This window comes from Meleagris gallopavo, chromosome 16 (genome assembly GCF_000146605.3).
Source record: "Meleagris gallopavo isolate NT-WF06-2002-E0010 breed Aviagen turkey brand Nicholas breeding stock chromosome 16, Turkey_5.1, whole genome shotgun sequence".
In the NCBI taxonomy this organism is placed as follows: Eukaryota; Metazoa; Chordata; class Aves; order Galliformes; family Phasianidae; genus Meleagris; species Meleagris gallopavo.
In genome coordinates, this window is record NC_015026.2 from 8280085 (window position 1) to 8294487 (window position 14403).

Below are 14403 nucleotides of genomic sequence, written 5' to 3' on the forward strand. Positions count from 1 at the left end.
TCGGAAACCTCCCGAACTCGGGCGGCTCTTTCTAAGCCGTTCCTGCCGCATCAGGCGCAGGGAAACGGCCGCTAGGTGCTGCTGCTGGGCAAGGAGCCGAGCCTGGGGTGTGCGGGGGGAGGAACGCTTCGGGTCGGGGCTCTCTGGGGCTCCCACGCCGTCTGGTGTCACCCCGCGGGGTCACGGAGCTGCTTTGTCCCCACAGTTTCCATCGTTATTCGTTCCCACGGACGCGTTCTCTGCCGACATTCAGTCAGATTTTTCAGGTTGTATTCGAGATTTCGACGCCCAGCAAACAACAGCCGGGCAGCAGGAATGGATCCAGGCGGAGGGACGGGAGAGGATGGCCGCAATGTTATCCTTTCCCTCCTGCCCCTCAGGAAGGTTTCAAAGAAAATCATGTATTTCATCCGAAAATTGTCAGGGGGAAAAACAAAACCGCTCCCGATCAGCCATCCATCGCTGCAAGCGAAGCCATTTAATTAACGCTCCTTTTGCGGCTGTTTGTCTTGGCTGCCGGCTACCTGGGCTGGCAGCTCAGAGCAACCAGGAACGGTTACCGATATCCCCCTGGAGCAGAAAAGAGCAGCAGAAAGCCAAAGCAGAAATGTCGGCCTTTGGTGTTCTGCGCCCACCCCTCGTTATGGTGGGTAATTGATGGGATTGGGGTCTGGCTCTGACAGCAGCTGCAGAGCATTGCTATGAGATGCACGGTTTTCTATTCAGAATTAATTTGTATTGGAACGTGTTTCCATTTGTGTAGACCTACCTTTTTTTTTTCTTTTTTTCTTTTTTGTATTAATGAGGAAATTAATTAGGGCCTCCATCTGAGCCATGGAATAAATTAGCATGCCAGCCGGAATAGGGAGAGAGTGAGGAGGAGGACTGAGGAGCTGCATTTCAGGTTTGGTCAGGGCTGGAGGGACAGGAAGAGTGAGCAGCTCTGGGGATGGGAGTGGGAGAAGCTTCGGTCTGGTGGGATGCAGCAAAATTCTGAATGAAGACCCTGCCAAGAAGCCATAGACCCAGCCATTAAAACACAGCCCTGGATTTAAAGCTTAATTGCAGTGGTTTAATGGATAAAGTCAATTTGATTATTCAACCTAAGAAGGATTGTACAAATATCAAATAGTTATTAGTATCAGTGCCACCCGCGTGATCTCACAGCACTGATTGATTAAGGGCTGTCTGTAATTGCATGGGGATGTGCTGCTCTCATGCGCTTATTCTCTCCTCAGCTTGGCTGTTTCAGGTCGATGCCATCTGAGATTCAGCCTCTGGGTCCTCGCTTGCTCCCCTCCCCGAGGTCCCTGCAGGCTGCACTTTGGCCAAATGATAATTAAAAATGCAAAAGAGCAATCGATCCATTTAAACAGTAACAATTCACATTCATCCGGTGCTTTTCACTTCCAATCTTCAGCAACACCACCCTTGCAGGCAGCCTGGTGGAAATGGCTCAGTACTGTAGAGGTTCAGTGAGCAGGAAGATCAACACTGAGCTCTGCTCTGTTGGATATGGCCACATCTGCTGCTGAGGCTGCAGCTCGGGGCTCACGGATGTCTTTTCCCCCCCCATAGGAACTGCTGCAGTTCTGGTGCTGCCTCTGCTCCACAGCCAGAAATGAAGTCTGTGGTTGGCCAGAGCCACCAGTAGGGTGCTTCAGCACGGGGGTGCCCCAGTGGGGTTGCAGCAAACCCCTCCTTCTGGCTGTCTCAGTGCCTGCTCAGCTCCCAGCCATCGCAGCACATCGAGGTGAGTTGTTCCCATACTCACAACTGTGTCCTTCCAGATATTTCATCCCCTTGAGAAAAGGAGAGCCAGGAAGACATGGGCAGGTTCCCATTGTAGCACTGGCTGAGGGGACGCTGGGGATGCAGCATCCCTGAGCACGGGGTGGAAGAGCTGCACTCAGCACACAGATGATTCCCAGATCATCCCAACACCAACACTTCCAGGCTGCCCACGTGGACAGGGAGAGCCATAGAGCAAGCCCAGAGCTTCACCCTGCTGCTGATTTGGCCTCATTGTTATTAATTACCTTGGAAAGCACATGTTGGCCAACCAGCAGATGTTTTAGCCTCAACCTGGCTTTTATTCCTCAGCAGGAACCCCCTGGTCAGCAGCAGCAGGCAGCAGACGGCTGCTCTCTGTTGGAGATGGGTTTGTATGCAGCTCACTGCCCACTGCAGAGCCTCGACTGGAAATCACAGAGCAGAGCAGCACTTTGTGGGACAGACCTCCATCCGTTGCCGGGCTCCCATCAGCCTGGGTCCAACCCCGGGGCTTTGGAGAGTGGCAGCAGCACTGCGGGACACACAGCATCGCTGTGCTCAGCTCAGGGCTCAGTCCACATCCCCTCCTCTCCTCAAAAGGACACAACCACTGCCCCCAAAACGCTGTTAGGAATTACCTTTATGGTGCTTTTCCAGAATCCCCCATTAAACCAACAGGAAGGAGTAACTGCAGTTATCCCCCCTGGCTGCTGATTGCACAGAGCCACGCGGGGCCCCGGGCTGCTCACAAAGTCAGGCCAGGCTTCCAGTTTATACAGTTTAATACATGTGAAACAAGATACATTTCCTTTTGAGTAATGAATGCATAAATAACAGAAGATATACGTGGATGCATAAATATGAGGCGGCATGGAATGAACCAAACGAAAACGGTTGCTTTAATTCTTTCTGTTGGTTGGTTGGTTGGTATTTTTCCCCCGTGTGTCTTTTTGCTGCTGGTGAGCAGTGCTGGGGCCGACTGACACATGATGTCAGTGCTCTGTGGTGAAGCTGTCCTGATCAGAGGGCCTGGCTGAGGAGCATGGAAGAGGCAGGAAATGGAGGCTAAGAACAGAAAATCAACCCCAAAACTAAATATGTGTATATTAAAAAATATTGAAGTGGTGTTGACTTGAACTTGAGAGGCTTTGGAGTGTGGCAGAGGAACCATGTGGGTGTGGGTGGGGTTCAGGCTGGATATGAGGAACAATTCCTCCTCTGAAACAGCGGCGATGCACTGGCAGCGCTGCCCAGGGATGATGGGTCAGCGGCCCTGGAGGCGTTCAGAACCGCGGGGATGTGGCACTGAGGGACGTGGTTTGGTGTCATGGTGGGGTTGGGGATCTGAGAGGCCTTTCCCAGCCTCACTGTGCTGATTACCACTCTATGAATAGAAGGGGTTACGGCCACCACTGTGATCTCATAGCGTCCACCAGGAGGAGAACAGATCCCGACCTGCTCACGCAGCCCACCACCACCACCAGCTCTTTGCGCCTGGACATACTGTACAAATAACTTACTTTGAACTGCAGGAAACAAAATACATTTCTTAAATAATTTACTATTTATTTTTGTCTTTTTTTTTTTTTTTTAATCTCTTCAAATTTAATTTTTGCCTTTTTTTAGTGTGTAATGCAGGACACCTTGTTTGTGCATGGTACTTCGGATTATTGCAGCGTTTAACCTGAATATCTGTTAAAAGAAGGAAGAAAAAAAAAATAAAACAAGCGAAAGGACCATTGTACAGACGAGAAGAATGAATAACTTATTATTGCACTGGCTACAATTCAGTAGTGATTTGGTTTCTTTCCGTTGTTAGGACACAACCTCTAAAGTACAAAAGAAAAATGAAAGGGGTGGCGAAAGGAGGAGCTGTGGGCTGATGGTGGAGGGGAACGAAGGGGAAGGAGAGCAAAGGAGGAGCAGAAACATTTGGAAAACGAACGGCTGTAATAATCAGTTCACATAAAACCCAAGGAAACACCACCCGGTCGCGGAGTCACACGTAATGCAAAAAACAGTATTGTTTCTCTATAAAAATATGTGCATTATGAAGAAGAAGAAGAGTTTTTGTGGGTACTTTTTTTTTTTTGTTCTTTTTTTTTTTTTTTTCCTTGTTTTGTATCTCACAAATACATTATTTCTATTTATATAACTGCTGATATACAGACAACGTACAGCTCCCATCTCCGGGGCGCTCTCACGGCATGTGACATCTCTAAAAGTGCCTTTTAAAAAGTTGAGCATCTTTTTAAAAACAAAACAAAACAAAACAAAACAAAGAACAACAAAAAAAAACCCCACAACGAAACGACAAAGAGAACCCTCAGCCCCCATCCGCCACCACCCGGATCAATGTGACCGAGGGCGCAGAGGACCGAGAGCCGCCCCCCACCGCCTCCACTTTGCCCTTTAGAAAAGCCCCCTCTGAACCCCCGCCCCGAAACCCGGCACCGTTTCATCCGTTTGTTTGGTTTCTTCTTAAATAATAATAATTAATTTTTAATTGTTTTCGGGTTTTTTGCAAACCTCCACAGCGCTTAAGAAGAAGGGACTGCAAGAAAGGGAAAAACCAGAGTGTGGCCACGTGGCCGCGCATTCCCTTCTGTGTCCAACCCCACGTCGGTGTCAAGCCCTTGAGACCCCCCACACCCCCATCCCAGACAGCTATACGGGCTCGTCGATGTCTTCTTCTGTCGCAACAGTCACCAAGTCCTGCATCCGGACGGGGCTCTTGGCCACGCTGAGCAGCTCTTTGCTTTTCTCGGCGTTGCTCCGTTGAGTTTTTAAGGGCTCCGGCTTTCTCAGTTCGCAGTCCGGTGTGGATCGCCCACTGTCCAGCAGATCCGAGAGGCTGCTCAGGGAGCCGCCGCCATCCGACTGCTCGAAGGAGAAGCCGGGGATGGCGAGGTGCTGGGCACGGCGCTCTGCTTTGCAGCCCGGCTCCCCCGGCTGCGCCTCCGCCGGCTCCAGGGGCTCTCGGTACGCCGGGAACTCGCAGGATGGGGTCCTGCGGCGCAGCATGCTGTTCTCGGAGGCTTTGGTGCGCGAGGCCGCCCCGCCGTCATCCTCCATGGGAGGATCTATAGAAATGCAGGGAGGGCTCATCTTCTTCTTCCTCCGGGCTCCATGGATGTACTCAGACTCCGGTTGGATGTGGGCGGGGGAGCGTGGCTTTTCCTCGGCGCGCTCCTCGAAGCCGCAGTCCCCATCACGGACGGAGGGGCAGATCTCGATGGAGTGCCGCCTTTGGTCATCCCCCCAGCTGGGCTTGGTGAGGAAGCCCTTCGTATCGATGCTGTAAAACTTCTTCAAGTCCCTCTCCTTGCTGCTGCCTGCTGCCAGGCTGCTTGTGCTGCAATTCTTCAAGGGCACCGGCGATGCGGCCGGCGAGACGAACGGTGACGTGGAGCAGCTCCCGGCCTCCGAGTGCTCCCCCCAGTCTTTGGCTGAGCTGTTGATGTGGCGAACCTCCTCGTCAGCCAGGTCGGAGGGCTCCAGGAGGCAGCCCTGGGAGCTTGGGGGGCTCTCGGTGGGACTGGAGACCCCGTGCTGGCTGCGGGAGTGTTTCCGAGTCAGCGATGGGTGCCGGTGTGGGGAGGTTGGTGGGGAGCGTGGAGGGGAGCACGGCAGGGAGGAGGCTGCAAGGTGGAGAGGGCTGGGGGTGAGGGTGTGCTGAGGGTGCTTTGGTGATGGTGGCATCTCTCCATGCTCTGCTTGCACGTTGTCCTTGGGGTCTGGAGGGTGTCCGTCCACCGAGTCTGTCCGAACGGCCTCCTGGAATCAGAGAAACATGAAGGCTGGAAAACATCTCTAAGATCAACAAGTTCAACCCCAACCCATCCCCACCGTGACAGCAAATCACATCCCTTGGTGCCACATCACTATGGTTCTTTAACACCTCCAGGAACAAGGACTGCACCACCTCCCTGGGCAGCCTGTGTGAAGCATCACTGCTCTTTCAGAGAAGTTGTTCTTTCTAATAGTAAACCTGAACCTGCACTGGAAGAGGAGAGAGATGGAGATGAGAAGAGCCTGGGGGTCTGCCACATGCTCTTCACTGCATGTGGCAGAGAAGTTGGTGCGTGTACGCAACCCTCACTGTGCTGTTGTGCCAGCTCCCATCAGACCATGGCTGTACAGGAGAACATTGTGCAACCAGCCCATGGCAGGAGATGGAGCTAGATGGGTGTTAAGGTCCATTCCAACCCAACTATTCCGTGGTTCTGTGATTTTATGTCAACAGCACCAGAAACATTTTGTTCTAAAAGGGGAATGCTGCTGTCAGCTCCAAAAAAAGTGGAAAAGAGAAACAGCAAGGTGACTACAGGGGTTTCCCTCTCTAGTCTCTTGGCCTCTTACCTGCCGGCACAGCAGCTTGTTCAGAGTAGGAGAGCGGGGGACGATGTGCGGGGGAAGGACCTTCCAGCGGTGCCAGCCCTCGCGGCCGGGGGAGCGCACAGCCACATGGAGGGACTCGGGAGGGACCCTCAAGGAGGAGCACGTCCCCACGGGCTGCGAGCGGATGGAGGTGATGGACCCTGGGACACAGAGAGGGGACGGTCACTGCTGCTGCTGTGGCGCCTGTAGGCTCCAGCGTAAATGCTGAAGCATCTGCGTTACATGTGGCTCTGCCCTCTCCAGGATATTGCCCATTATAAACTTGATGCTCATAGCTTCTGTTTTCTGTTTCAGATAACAGAAACCTTCTCTTGCAACACCCTGCCCTGGCTTTTCCAGGAGGGGACAATTCTGACATGCACAGGGCAGAATTCCCATTTGCCACCACTCATACAGTCCCACCACTGCCTGACACGAGGCCGAACATGGCTGGCTCCCATTCATGGCACAGAGGCTGCTCCCTGAGCTCAATACCAGGCAGGAACTGCTCTCCTCCTGAAGAAGGCTCCCAGCTCCCTGGCTGCACCTAAAGGCAATCCCACCTCCCCATCCCCTTCATAGTGCTGCTTTACTGCGGTTCTACTTTGTTTGAAAGACCTTTGTTTTTTTATTTTTTATTTTTTTGGCTGCAAGATTTATAGTCCTCATTAGCTTGAAACCCAGCATCTGTTCCTACACTGCTGCTCCATGTTAAAAACACAGCTATCCATCACTTCAAGAGATCTCGCCCAGAGGTCAGGGAACTTGAACCTACAACAAAAGCCATCCAGACAGTTTGCAGTTGCATTTCAGAAAGAGATTTGTTGTTGGGAAGGAAGAAAACGTATTGTTTAACCACTTTTCTTTTGGAGTTTTTCTCCAGAACAGCACAGAAGCAGCAGAGCAGTGGGCTTCCCACCCCCCCAACCCGCCCCACTTCTCCCTCTTTTGTTTTTGGGCTCTCCTATGGGCAGAGTTTCACTCTTGAGTAGTGCTATTCATGCACTAACCCAGGCTTCACAAAACGTTTTTTTATGATGCAGAAAAATGCTGTCATAAAACCTTTTACAAATATAGTCATAAAATCAAAACCCTACACTTTCTTTCCCGTCTTTCATTGGAATTTCCTTCTGTTGGAAACTTTCCATCTAGCTCTTACATAGAAAACAGAAAAAAACAACCCTCTAATTAGCACAGTCAGGAGCACTGAATGAATCCAAACACTTCTGGATTTGTACACTTTTCTCCTGTTCTTCCAATAAATCAGCAAACTGCTTGTATGACCACAACAACCCAAGACCTGCTCATCTCACAGCACGTTCAGAATGTTGGCACTACGATATGGGCAGAGCAGCAGACATCCTTAACTAACAGTGAAAAGCCCATGAAAAAATAAATGCTAATGGGAATGTGTGTGTGCTCAGTTTTACAATTCATGTACCTTACAGGACTATGACTTAAGTAAGAGAGAAAATAAGCACCCATCATAGCCATCGTTTGAGTGTTCCTGGAGAGAAACTGGGGAAGGATGAAGAGTCCTTGGTCAGCTCCACCCACCCCTGCCCACATCACAGCAGTCCTATACTGGCATAAATCCTGATTTACACCCACCACAGAGATGAAAAGCATCCCCAGCCATCCAGCCATGAAACTCAACCTTGTTTTCTTTGCTCAGAGAAGAATTTGCAGGTGAAATAATACTAATACATACTGAGCAGAGAACATTACCTGGTATCCAGGCTGCTTGAGCAAATAGAATTAATTCACCTAAGGAAATCAGAGCAGACCTTGCCAGTCCCATCAGGGTCTGTAAACCCACTGCTTCTGTCCAAGCAGCACGTGCATTTCCAAATGTTGCAGTAGAGGAAACCAGGCTGGTGATGCCTGGGAGCCACTCAAGCAGCACATGTGCTTTTAGGGAGGCAGATAGTTTCTTTCTTATTGATTTCCCCTTCAAACCAACTCATCAACAAAGGAGACAGAATAGGGAAATGTATTTGGATGCAGTTTGGTAAATGTATGCTCCCAGGCCCTGCGTAGCTTGTGACTCCCTGGCTGCAGGGCCTCTGCCCAGGATTCACTGTAAGGCTGTGGAGACACCGGAGGGTGCTTTCTGATCTTTATGCTCCCAAAGAAACTCCTCCATCTATGAACTCAATGTACCATGCTAAAAGGAGCTGCTCTGAGACTGAAACAAGAGCTGTAAGGAGCTCTTCAGGAAGCACTGCCGACATTAGCTTTCATTCCTGCTGATTTTATTGATTCGTATCCCTGATGTCAGGGCTGATCACTCGAGATGAAATGTGCAGTTAATATCCTTTTCCTCAGCTAGCAGCCTGTCCTCCACGCCTCTCCCATTGCCTGGCAGCCCCACTTCTCCCCAGATGTCCCCACAAGGGGATGTGACAAAACCACAAAGCTGCAGTCCTGCAGTGGTGTCAGGACAACCAAAGCAACGCCCAACCCATACGCAGCTCTGGGGGCATCTTCCCCATCCAACCACCATGTGTGTGCTCCAAGGCTTCGGCTGGAGCCACGCGGATGGTACCTCGCTGTGACTTGCAGGGATACGTCTCCATCTCCACCTCGTGGAGGGGAAAGGGAGCTTTGGCTGGCATCACAGGCCGGAACATGTAGCTGTCATTGGGCAAGGAGTGCATGCGTGAAACGGAGATCTTGCGGACCGTCAGCAGGTTCTGGGAGTCCTGAGGCTGCGGGCTGGCCATGCCTCCCTGCAAAGCAAGAGAGAGAGAGGGGTCTGTCAGCATCTGGGTGGGTTTATGGCTTCTTTCTGCTTTAAAACCTCGTGCAGATGTTTCTCTTGGCATCTCACAGAGAGCCTGCAGCCCTGGTGACTGCAATGGCAGCACAGCTGATACAGAGTTCAGACTCTGGCTCGAATGAAACAAGGCACCAATGAGCCGCTGCTCTGCTGGCAGAGCGGGCCAGGCCCCACGTGCTTCTGGAAATCCATACATGATCTCCTCAAACACACACAGACAGAGGCAAACATTGAAACGCACACCCACAGCCCACAGTAACACCACTACAAACCCTGCGGCCTTTCCCTTGTGACATTTGGGCACTGCTGACCCCAGAGGAGGCAGCTGCAGGGCATTTCAGGGCATCACAAATGTGGGTGCAGAGCTGGATTCAGAGAAGAAAAGGGATTTCTGTGTTTGGCCTCAAGCAGGGCTCCTCAACACATCCCCCTCACAATTCACCTTGTTATCTAAAGTACAGTGAATCCCTCTGGTTTTCCTTTAATGTCAGTCTCCTGGTGACTGATTGAAAACATTTTCCCAGCTGCATGTCTTAAATTAAATGTATTTTGCTTTGCTCCTCTGGGCTGTTTTTTTCCCTCTGTGCAAGCAAAACCTGTGCCTGAGATCCCCCACTGGATAATTTGGAGTTCACCAAAGATCTGGTTAAATCTGCTTTATTTTATTTATTTTCCATACATTCCTCATGAATTTCTGTCCTCAGATCCCAAAAGAGACGCATTCTGAGACAAATTACTCCATGCTTTTGCCCTCTTGAAGTTGGCTGAGGAGCCGGGGGTCCAACAGTGGCTATTACAGATGGTGGGCATCTGGAGCATCCCTCTGGGCTCAGTTAGAGCACGGTGTGGTGACTGTGCCAGCTGGCCCTTGGCCATCACAGCTAACGAGCTCTCAGCTAACGAGCTCTGGCATCACAACAGGGACTGAATGGTGGCCATCCTGGTGCTGCATGTAGAAGAAAAGTCCTTGTCTCATTGTCTTAGTGCAGCAGAAGGATTGGGGCATTTCTCTAGGAAATCTCAGTTCACCTCTAAGGGATCTCACCTATCCGTCTTCTCTGGCTGGGACAAATGGACAGACATCCCCTCTGACATAAACAACTGCAGTTTTCAAGTTTTCAGCTATTGAGACCCAACTGAGGGATTTGGGTACATTCCAAGTGGCTCTGAGCCACTGTCAGAAGTCCTGTAACTATTAAACGTGTGCAAAGAGTTTGTTGGCTGACACCTGGTGAGCTGCTCTTGACAGCTGGAAAGGTCTGGAGCTGCCCCACCACCACTGCTCCTCCTCCTTGCTGGGAAACGCCTGCTGTGCTTGGGAGCTGCATCCACAGCAATCAGCATAGCTCCTTCCCAGCCCATGAAACAGTGAGGGAGGACCCCAGCACATGATGGAGAGGTGCAAGGCAGGAGCCCACTTGCTGTGAGTCCCCCCTCAGACCAGCAGAAATGCAATAAAGGAGGGTCTTGGGGATGCAGCATGGTGTTAAGCATTTTTAGTCAGTGAGCACTGCTCCCTCCTCCTTTGTCTGGGGATCAGAACGCTGTTGGAGCTCTGGTGCAAAAGGAACTCAAGAAAAAACAATTCTGCTAATCTCTCTGCAGGACATGACCTTTGCTGAGTGATGGAACGCCCAGAAGGTCCTCTGGAAGCAAAGGCAACCAGTGGGATGCTCTGCACTGGGGAACACCATCAATTCTCAGAGGCTTGCAGCCTGCAAGCTGTGGGCAAAATTCCCAGAGGAAGGGAATTCCTGATCCCAGGGCTGTGCATCTCCAGCACTGCTCCAGCTGTTGGGTCCTTACATGGGATGACTCTGGCAGAACCTGGGCTGTATGTCAGGTAACAAACTGTCACCTCTGCCAGCAGAAAGCCACAGTCCCATACAGCTGCATTTACAAAGTCACAATTATCACCTGTCCCTGGGAGATGCCTTCACAATGATCCTCCTTTGGGGTCCCACAGCTTTCAGGTGGCTCCATGAAAGGGACTTATTTGAGGATTATTCCTTCATATCACTCACTGCCTGTCTTGAGCAGGGATAACCTGCTTGGTGGTCTTCAAGAGCTTATTGTGAACCCAGAAATTGTCTGGGAATGCTGTGAGATGCTTGCCACTAGGCAGTGCTTTGACAGTCATATGAAAGAGGAAAATGGACCAAGCCTGATGCAAATTAATTCTGGGTGATCGCTGCAAGTCTTCTGATGGCAGTGGGTGTGCTCCCCACTGCTGCACGCACAGCTCCACAGCAAAGTGCTACACTGCATCTCCTCTTCCAGGCCCATTTGTGCTGAATGACTGCAGCCCATTGATTTAGGATATCCAGGAGGCAGGATGAGTGAGGGAGGAGGCAGAGAGATGTTTACTAGCCTGCTCTGTCTTGCTGCTCAGCAGTGACAGAGTGCCAGGGCAGATGACATGCAGCAGCATGGCATCTTGCAAATGGGATGGCGCAGGCAGAAGTGGGGCAGCTGCTCCTCTGCTTCCCAGTGTCTAACGAGGCTCCTCTGGCTGTCTGGGGCTGATGGTAGAGACCACCCCACTCTGAGGCTCCTAACATGATCTGCTCACCCACTGCCAAGCCAAAGTCAACCCCAGCGTTGAAGGAAGAAGCCTGAAAGCAAAGAGTGCAGGAAGCCACCTGCTGTCAGCACACAGCTCAAAACTCAGCCCTCACCATGCCTGGCTCAGCTCCCCTTGGACACCCAAGGCTGACTGCATGTCCTCGTGCACAGGCCTGTGCATGGCACATCCATGCAGAATCTTTACGTGATGGGATCTGGGTGCCAGTCTGTGGGGCTACAGCTGTACTGGGGAACAGAGTGACCTCCCCAGAGCATCCCCTGACACCACAGCTCTGGTGCTTGCTGAAAGCCTCACAGATTAACATGCTGATCTGCTCATGCCTTGCTGGTTCCTCAATACTATACCAGAAACAAGGTCTTATAGATACAGTAAGATAACCACACCGGTCCAGTTCTCTCCACAAAGCAAGAAAAGACTCTGCCAGCTTCCAGCTCTCAATGCATTGCTTGAAGACAGACAGCTGACACATCACGTAGCACAGCACATCATAAAATCACTGAGTTTGGAAAAGACTTCCCAGATCCCCACCATGCCCACTGACCACATCCCTCAGTGCCACATCTCCACGGTTTTAGAGCACCTCCAGGTACAGTGAGCCCACCACTCACTGGCCAGCAGTGCCACTGCATCACCACTACTTTGGAGAAGAAACTGTTCCTCATATCCAACCTAAGCCTTTCCTGGCACAATGTAAGGCCATTACCTCTCATCCTACTGCTGCCACTGGGAGGAGAGGCTGACCCCCATCTCCCTGCCCAGCTCTCCTGCACATGCAAAGGCAGAACTAAGAAGGATTGAGGATGGGACGAGCGCTGCGGCCGCCAAGCAACAGGTGGGGGACAACTCAGACAGCCCTGCCAGCTGCACAGCACCAAAGCACAATGCCACAACGCAGAACAACAGCACGGAGCCATTCACCTCAGCCTCGCGGCCTCGGGGGTGGTGGGAAGGTGTCAGGACATGGTGGGAAACAGAGCAGAAGGACGGGATTTCCATCATGGGAGTCTCAGCCCCCTCCAGCGTGTCTGGGATGGCTACAGACACGTTCTCACAGCTCAGCGCCTCCTTCAAATTAGGGAGATAAAAAGCATCAGTAGCAGAGCAAGGCCGTCCCAGTGCTCCAACACATCTTCCCCAAGGTGTTTTGCCCTGCTTGCTCAGAGCAGGAAGGAAGTGAAAAGGAAACGTGGGCTGCACAAGTGGCAGGACGTGGCAGAGCACCTTTTGACACCTCCCTGTGACCCTGCGTGAAGGGATGTGCACTGTCTTTCCCTGCTGAGAAAGGCAACGCAGGTGTTGGTTGTGTGTTTTCCTGCAGGAATCTCTATTAGCAACTACATTTATGTAGTGAATTCCCCATTGCTATGTAACTAAATTCCTTCTTACTCGACTTAATAGAGTCTGATGGATTTTACAAAAATCTAATTTAATGTAATTTAATCTCACATCCCCCATTGATTTTGCAATAGATCTATTTGCGATCATGGTGACAAAGCAATTCTGTTTTCACTCTTAATCATATGCTGCTGACATTGGATGAGACAATCATCTCACAGCCCCTCCTTTATTCCTCCTGACTTCTGATTGCCTCATTTTTCCAGAGAACTAGAAGAACTGGGGGGCAGATAGTATCTGGGAGATCAGCCCCAAAGCTTCAGCTTCTTGGTGGGGATGTGACAGCACCCAGGGTGCAAGCTGGACATGCCTTAGGCAGAGCAAGAGCTTCAATTTGCTTGAGGCTTCTCTTGAAATCCCAGAATGGCACTAGAAAGAACCTGAGCAGGATTTCTGTTGTCTGTGTGAAGGGAATTTATGCCATCCCTCGCACATGTGTCAGGGCCAGAGCACCAGGACTTTATGAGATTGCTCCTTGGTGCTGCAGCTTGAGCTGAAACAACAAGGACCTGGAGGAACAGGATAGGGAGGTGGGGCACTGTGCTTCTAAACTAAAAAATCACAACCTTTGACTTTCAACTCTCCCTTAGAACAACATCCTGGACAGTGTTAGCCCTGGAGAACGTCACAAGTTGCCTTCCACCTCGGGGAAACCTGAGATGGCTCAAGGCGTGGGAAGGCAATCTGCCTTCCTCCCATGCTGCCTGGGCTCTGTGTCACTGGGACCAGGCTGCCCAATAGCAGGCAGCAGGAACTGGCAGGAACCATCCCCTCCCTACCCCGAGCACAAGAAGAGCAGACACCTCAAGCAAACCATTACCAGGGCTTGGTGCTTCGCCTGCACTGCTGGCTCTGACTTCATGGCCTCCTGACTTCTGCAGGGTGCTCTACTCTCCAGGGCCACTGCACCTCCCCTGCTGCCACTGGTGGCTGATGTGCTTGCTCCTCGGGACATCTCCAGCTCGATCTCAGCATCCATCTCAGCATCCTCCTTGGCCTCCTTGTTGCTCTCCTCCAAGTGCTTCATCAGCACAGCCACCACCACGTTGACCAGGACGAACTGTGCGATGAGGACGAAGGTGACAAAGTAGACAGGAGAGATAACAGGCAGGTAGCTGAGGCAGTGCTTGTCTTCCCGGGTGCATTCCCGGAGAGTGTCCTGCAACAGAGGGAACAGGGGAGGGATTCATAAACTCTGGGGCTCCAAATTACAGAGAGAATAGTTTAATTTCAAAAACTATCAAAGGTAATTTTCAACCTACATATATTGCAACATATACCAGGCACAAAGGCTTGTGGGTGCAACCCAAACAAATGGAAGAAAATATAGACTTCATCTACAAAGAGGAGGATGGTGTTATGTCCCAAGAGATCAGGACATGGAGTCTGTGGTTACTTCTCTGAGCTACAGCAACTGGCACAATTTGGTTGTGGATGCTCCATCCCTGGAGGCATTCAAGGCCAGGCTGGATGTGGGTCTGGGGAG

At 51.3% G+C, this 14403-nt stretch overlaps 2 protein-coding genes across 2 annotated transcripts in view; one reads left to right on the forward strand and one right to left on the reverse strand.

Annotated features, from left to right (window-relative positions):
* The first annotated feature begins 6 nt into the window (after positions 1–6).
* On the forward strand, positions 7–2677 carry LOC109370163. Its single transcript, XM_019620563.2, has 3 exons — positions 7–646; positions 1579–1753; positions 2107–2677. The coding sequence occupies exons 1-3, from the start codon at positions 344–346 to the stop codon at positions 2586–2588; spliced, it is 960 nt and encodes a 319-aa protein (XP_019476108.1). The 5' UTR covers positions 7–343; the 3' UTR covers positions 2589–2677.
* A 1610-nt stretch (positions 2678–4287) lies between these two features.
* The window catches only part of LOC104913493 (voltage-dependent T-type calcium channel subunit alpha-1H-like), an 11051-nt gene continuing 935 nt past the window's right edge, over positions 4288–14403 (reverse strand). Inside the window, exons 3-7 of the mRNA XM_010719821.2 lie at positions 13738–14076; positions 12441–12587; positions 8702–8885; positions 6136–6314; positions 4288–5550 (exon numbers count right to left, since the gene is read on the reverse strand). Coding sequence (XP_010718123.1) covers positions 4441–5550; positions 6136–6314; positions 8702–8885; positions 12441–12587; positions 13738–14076 — 1959 coding nt within the window. The 3' untranslated portion in view covers positions 4288–4440. The remainder of the gene's footprint in view (positions 5551–6135; positions 6315–8701; positions 8886–12440; positions 12588–13737; positions 14077–14403) is intronic.

Bases quoted from the DNA above. Each gene is read 5' to 3' on its own strand.
- LOC109370163 (XM_019620563.2), top strand. From the start codon at position 344: ATGGCCGCAATGTTATCCTTTCCCTCCTGCCCCTCAGGAAGGTTTCAA. The intron at 647-1,578 runs GTGGGTAATTGA...CCCCCCCCATAG, and splicing joins TGCGCCCACCCCTCGTTATG to GAACTGCTGCAGTTCTGGTG. The intron at 1,754-2,106 runs GTGAGTTGTTCC...ATTCCTCAGCAG, and splicing joins AGCCATCGCAGCACATCGAG to GAACCCCCTGGTCAGCAGCA.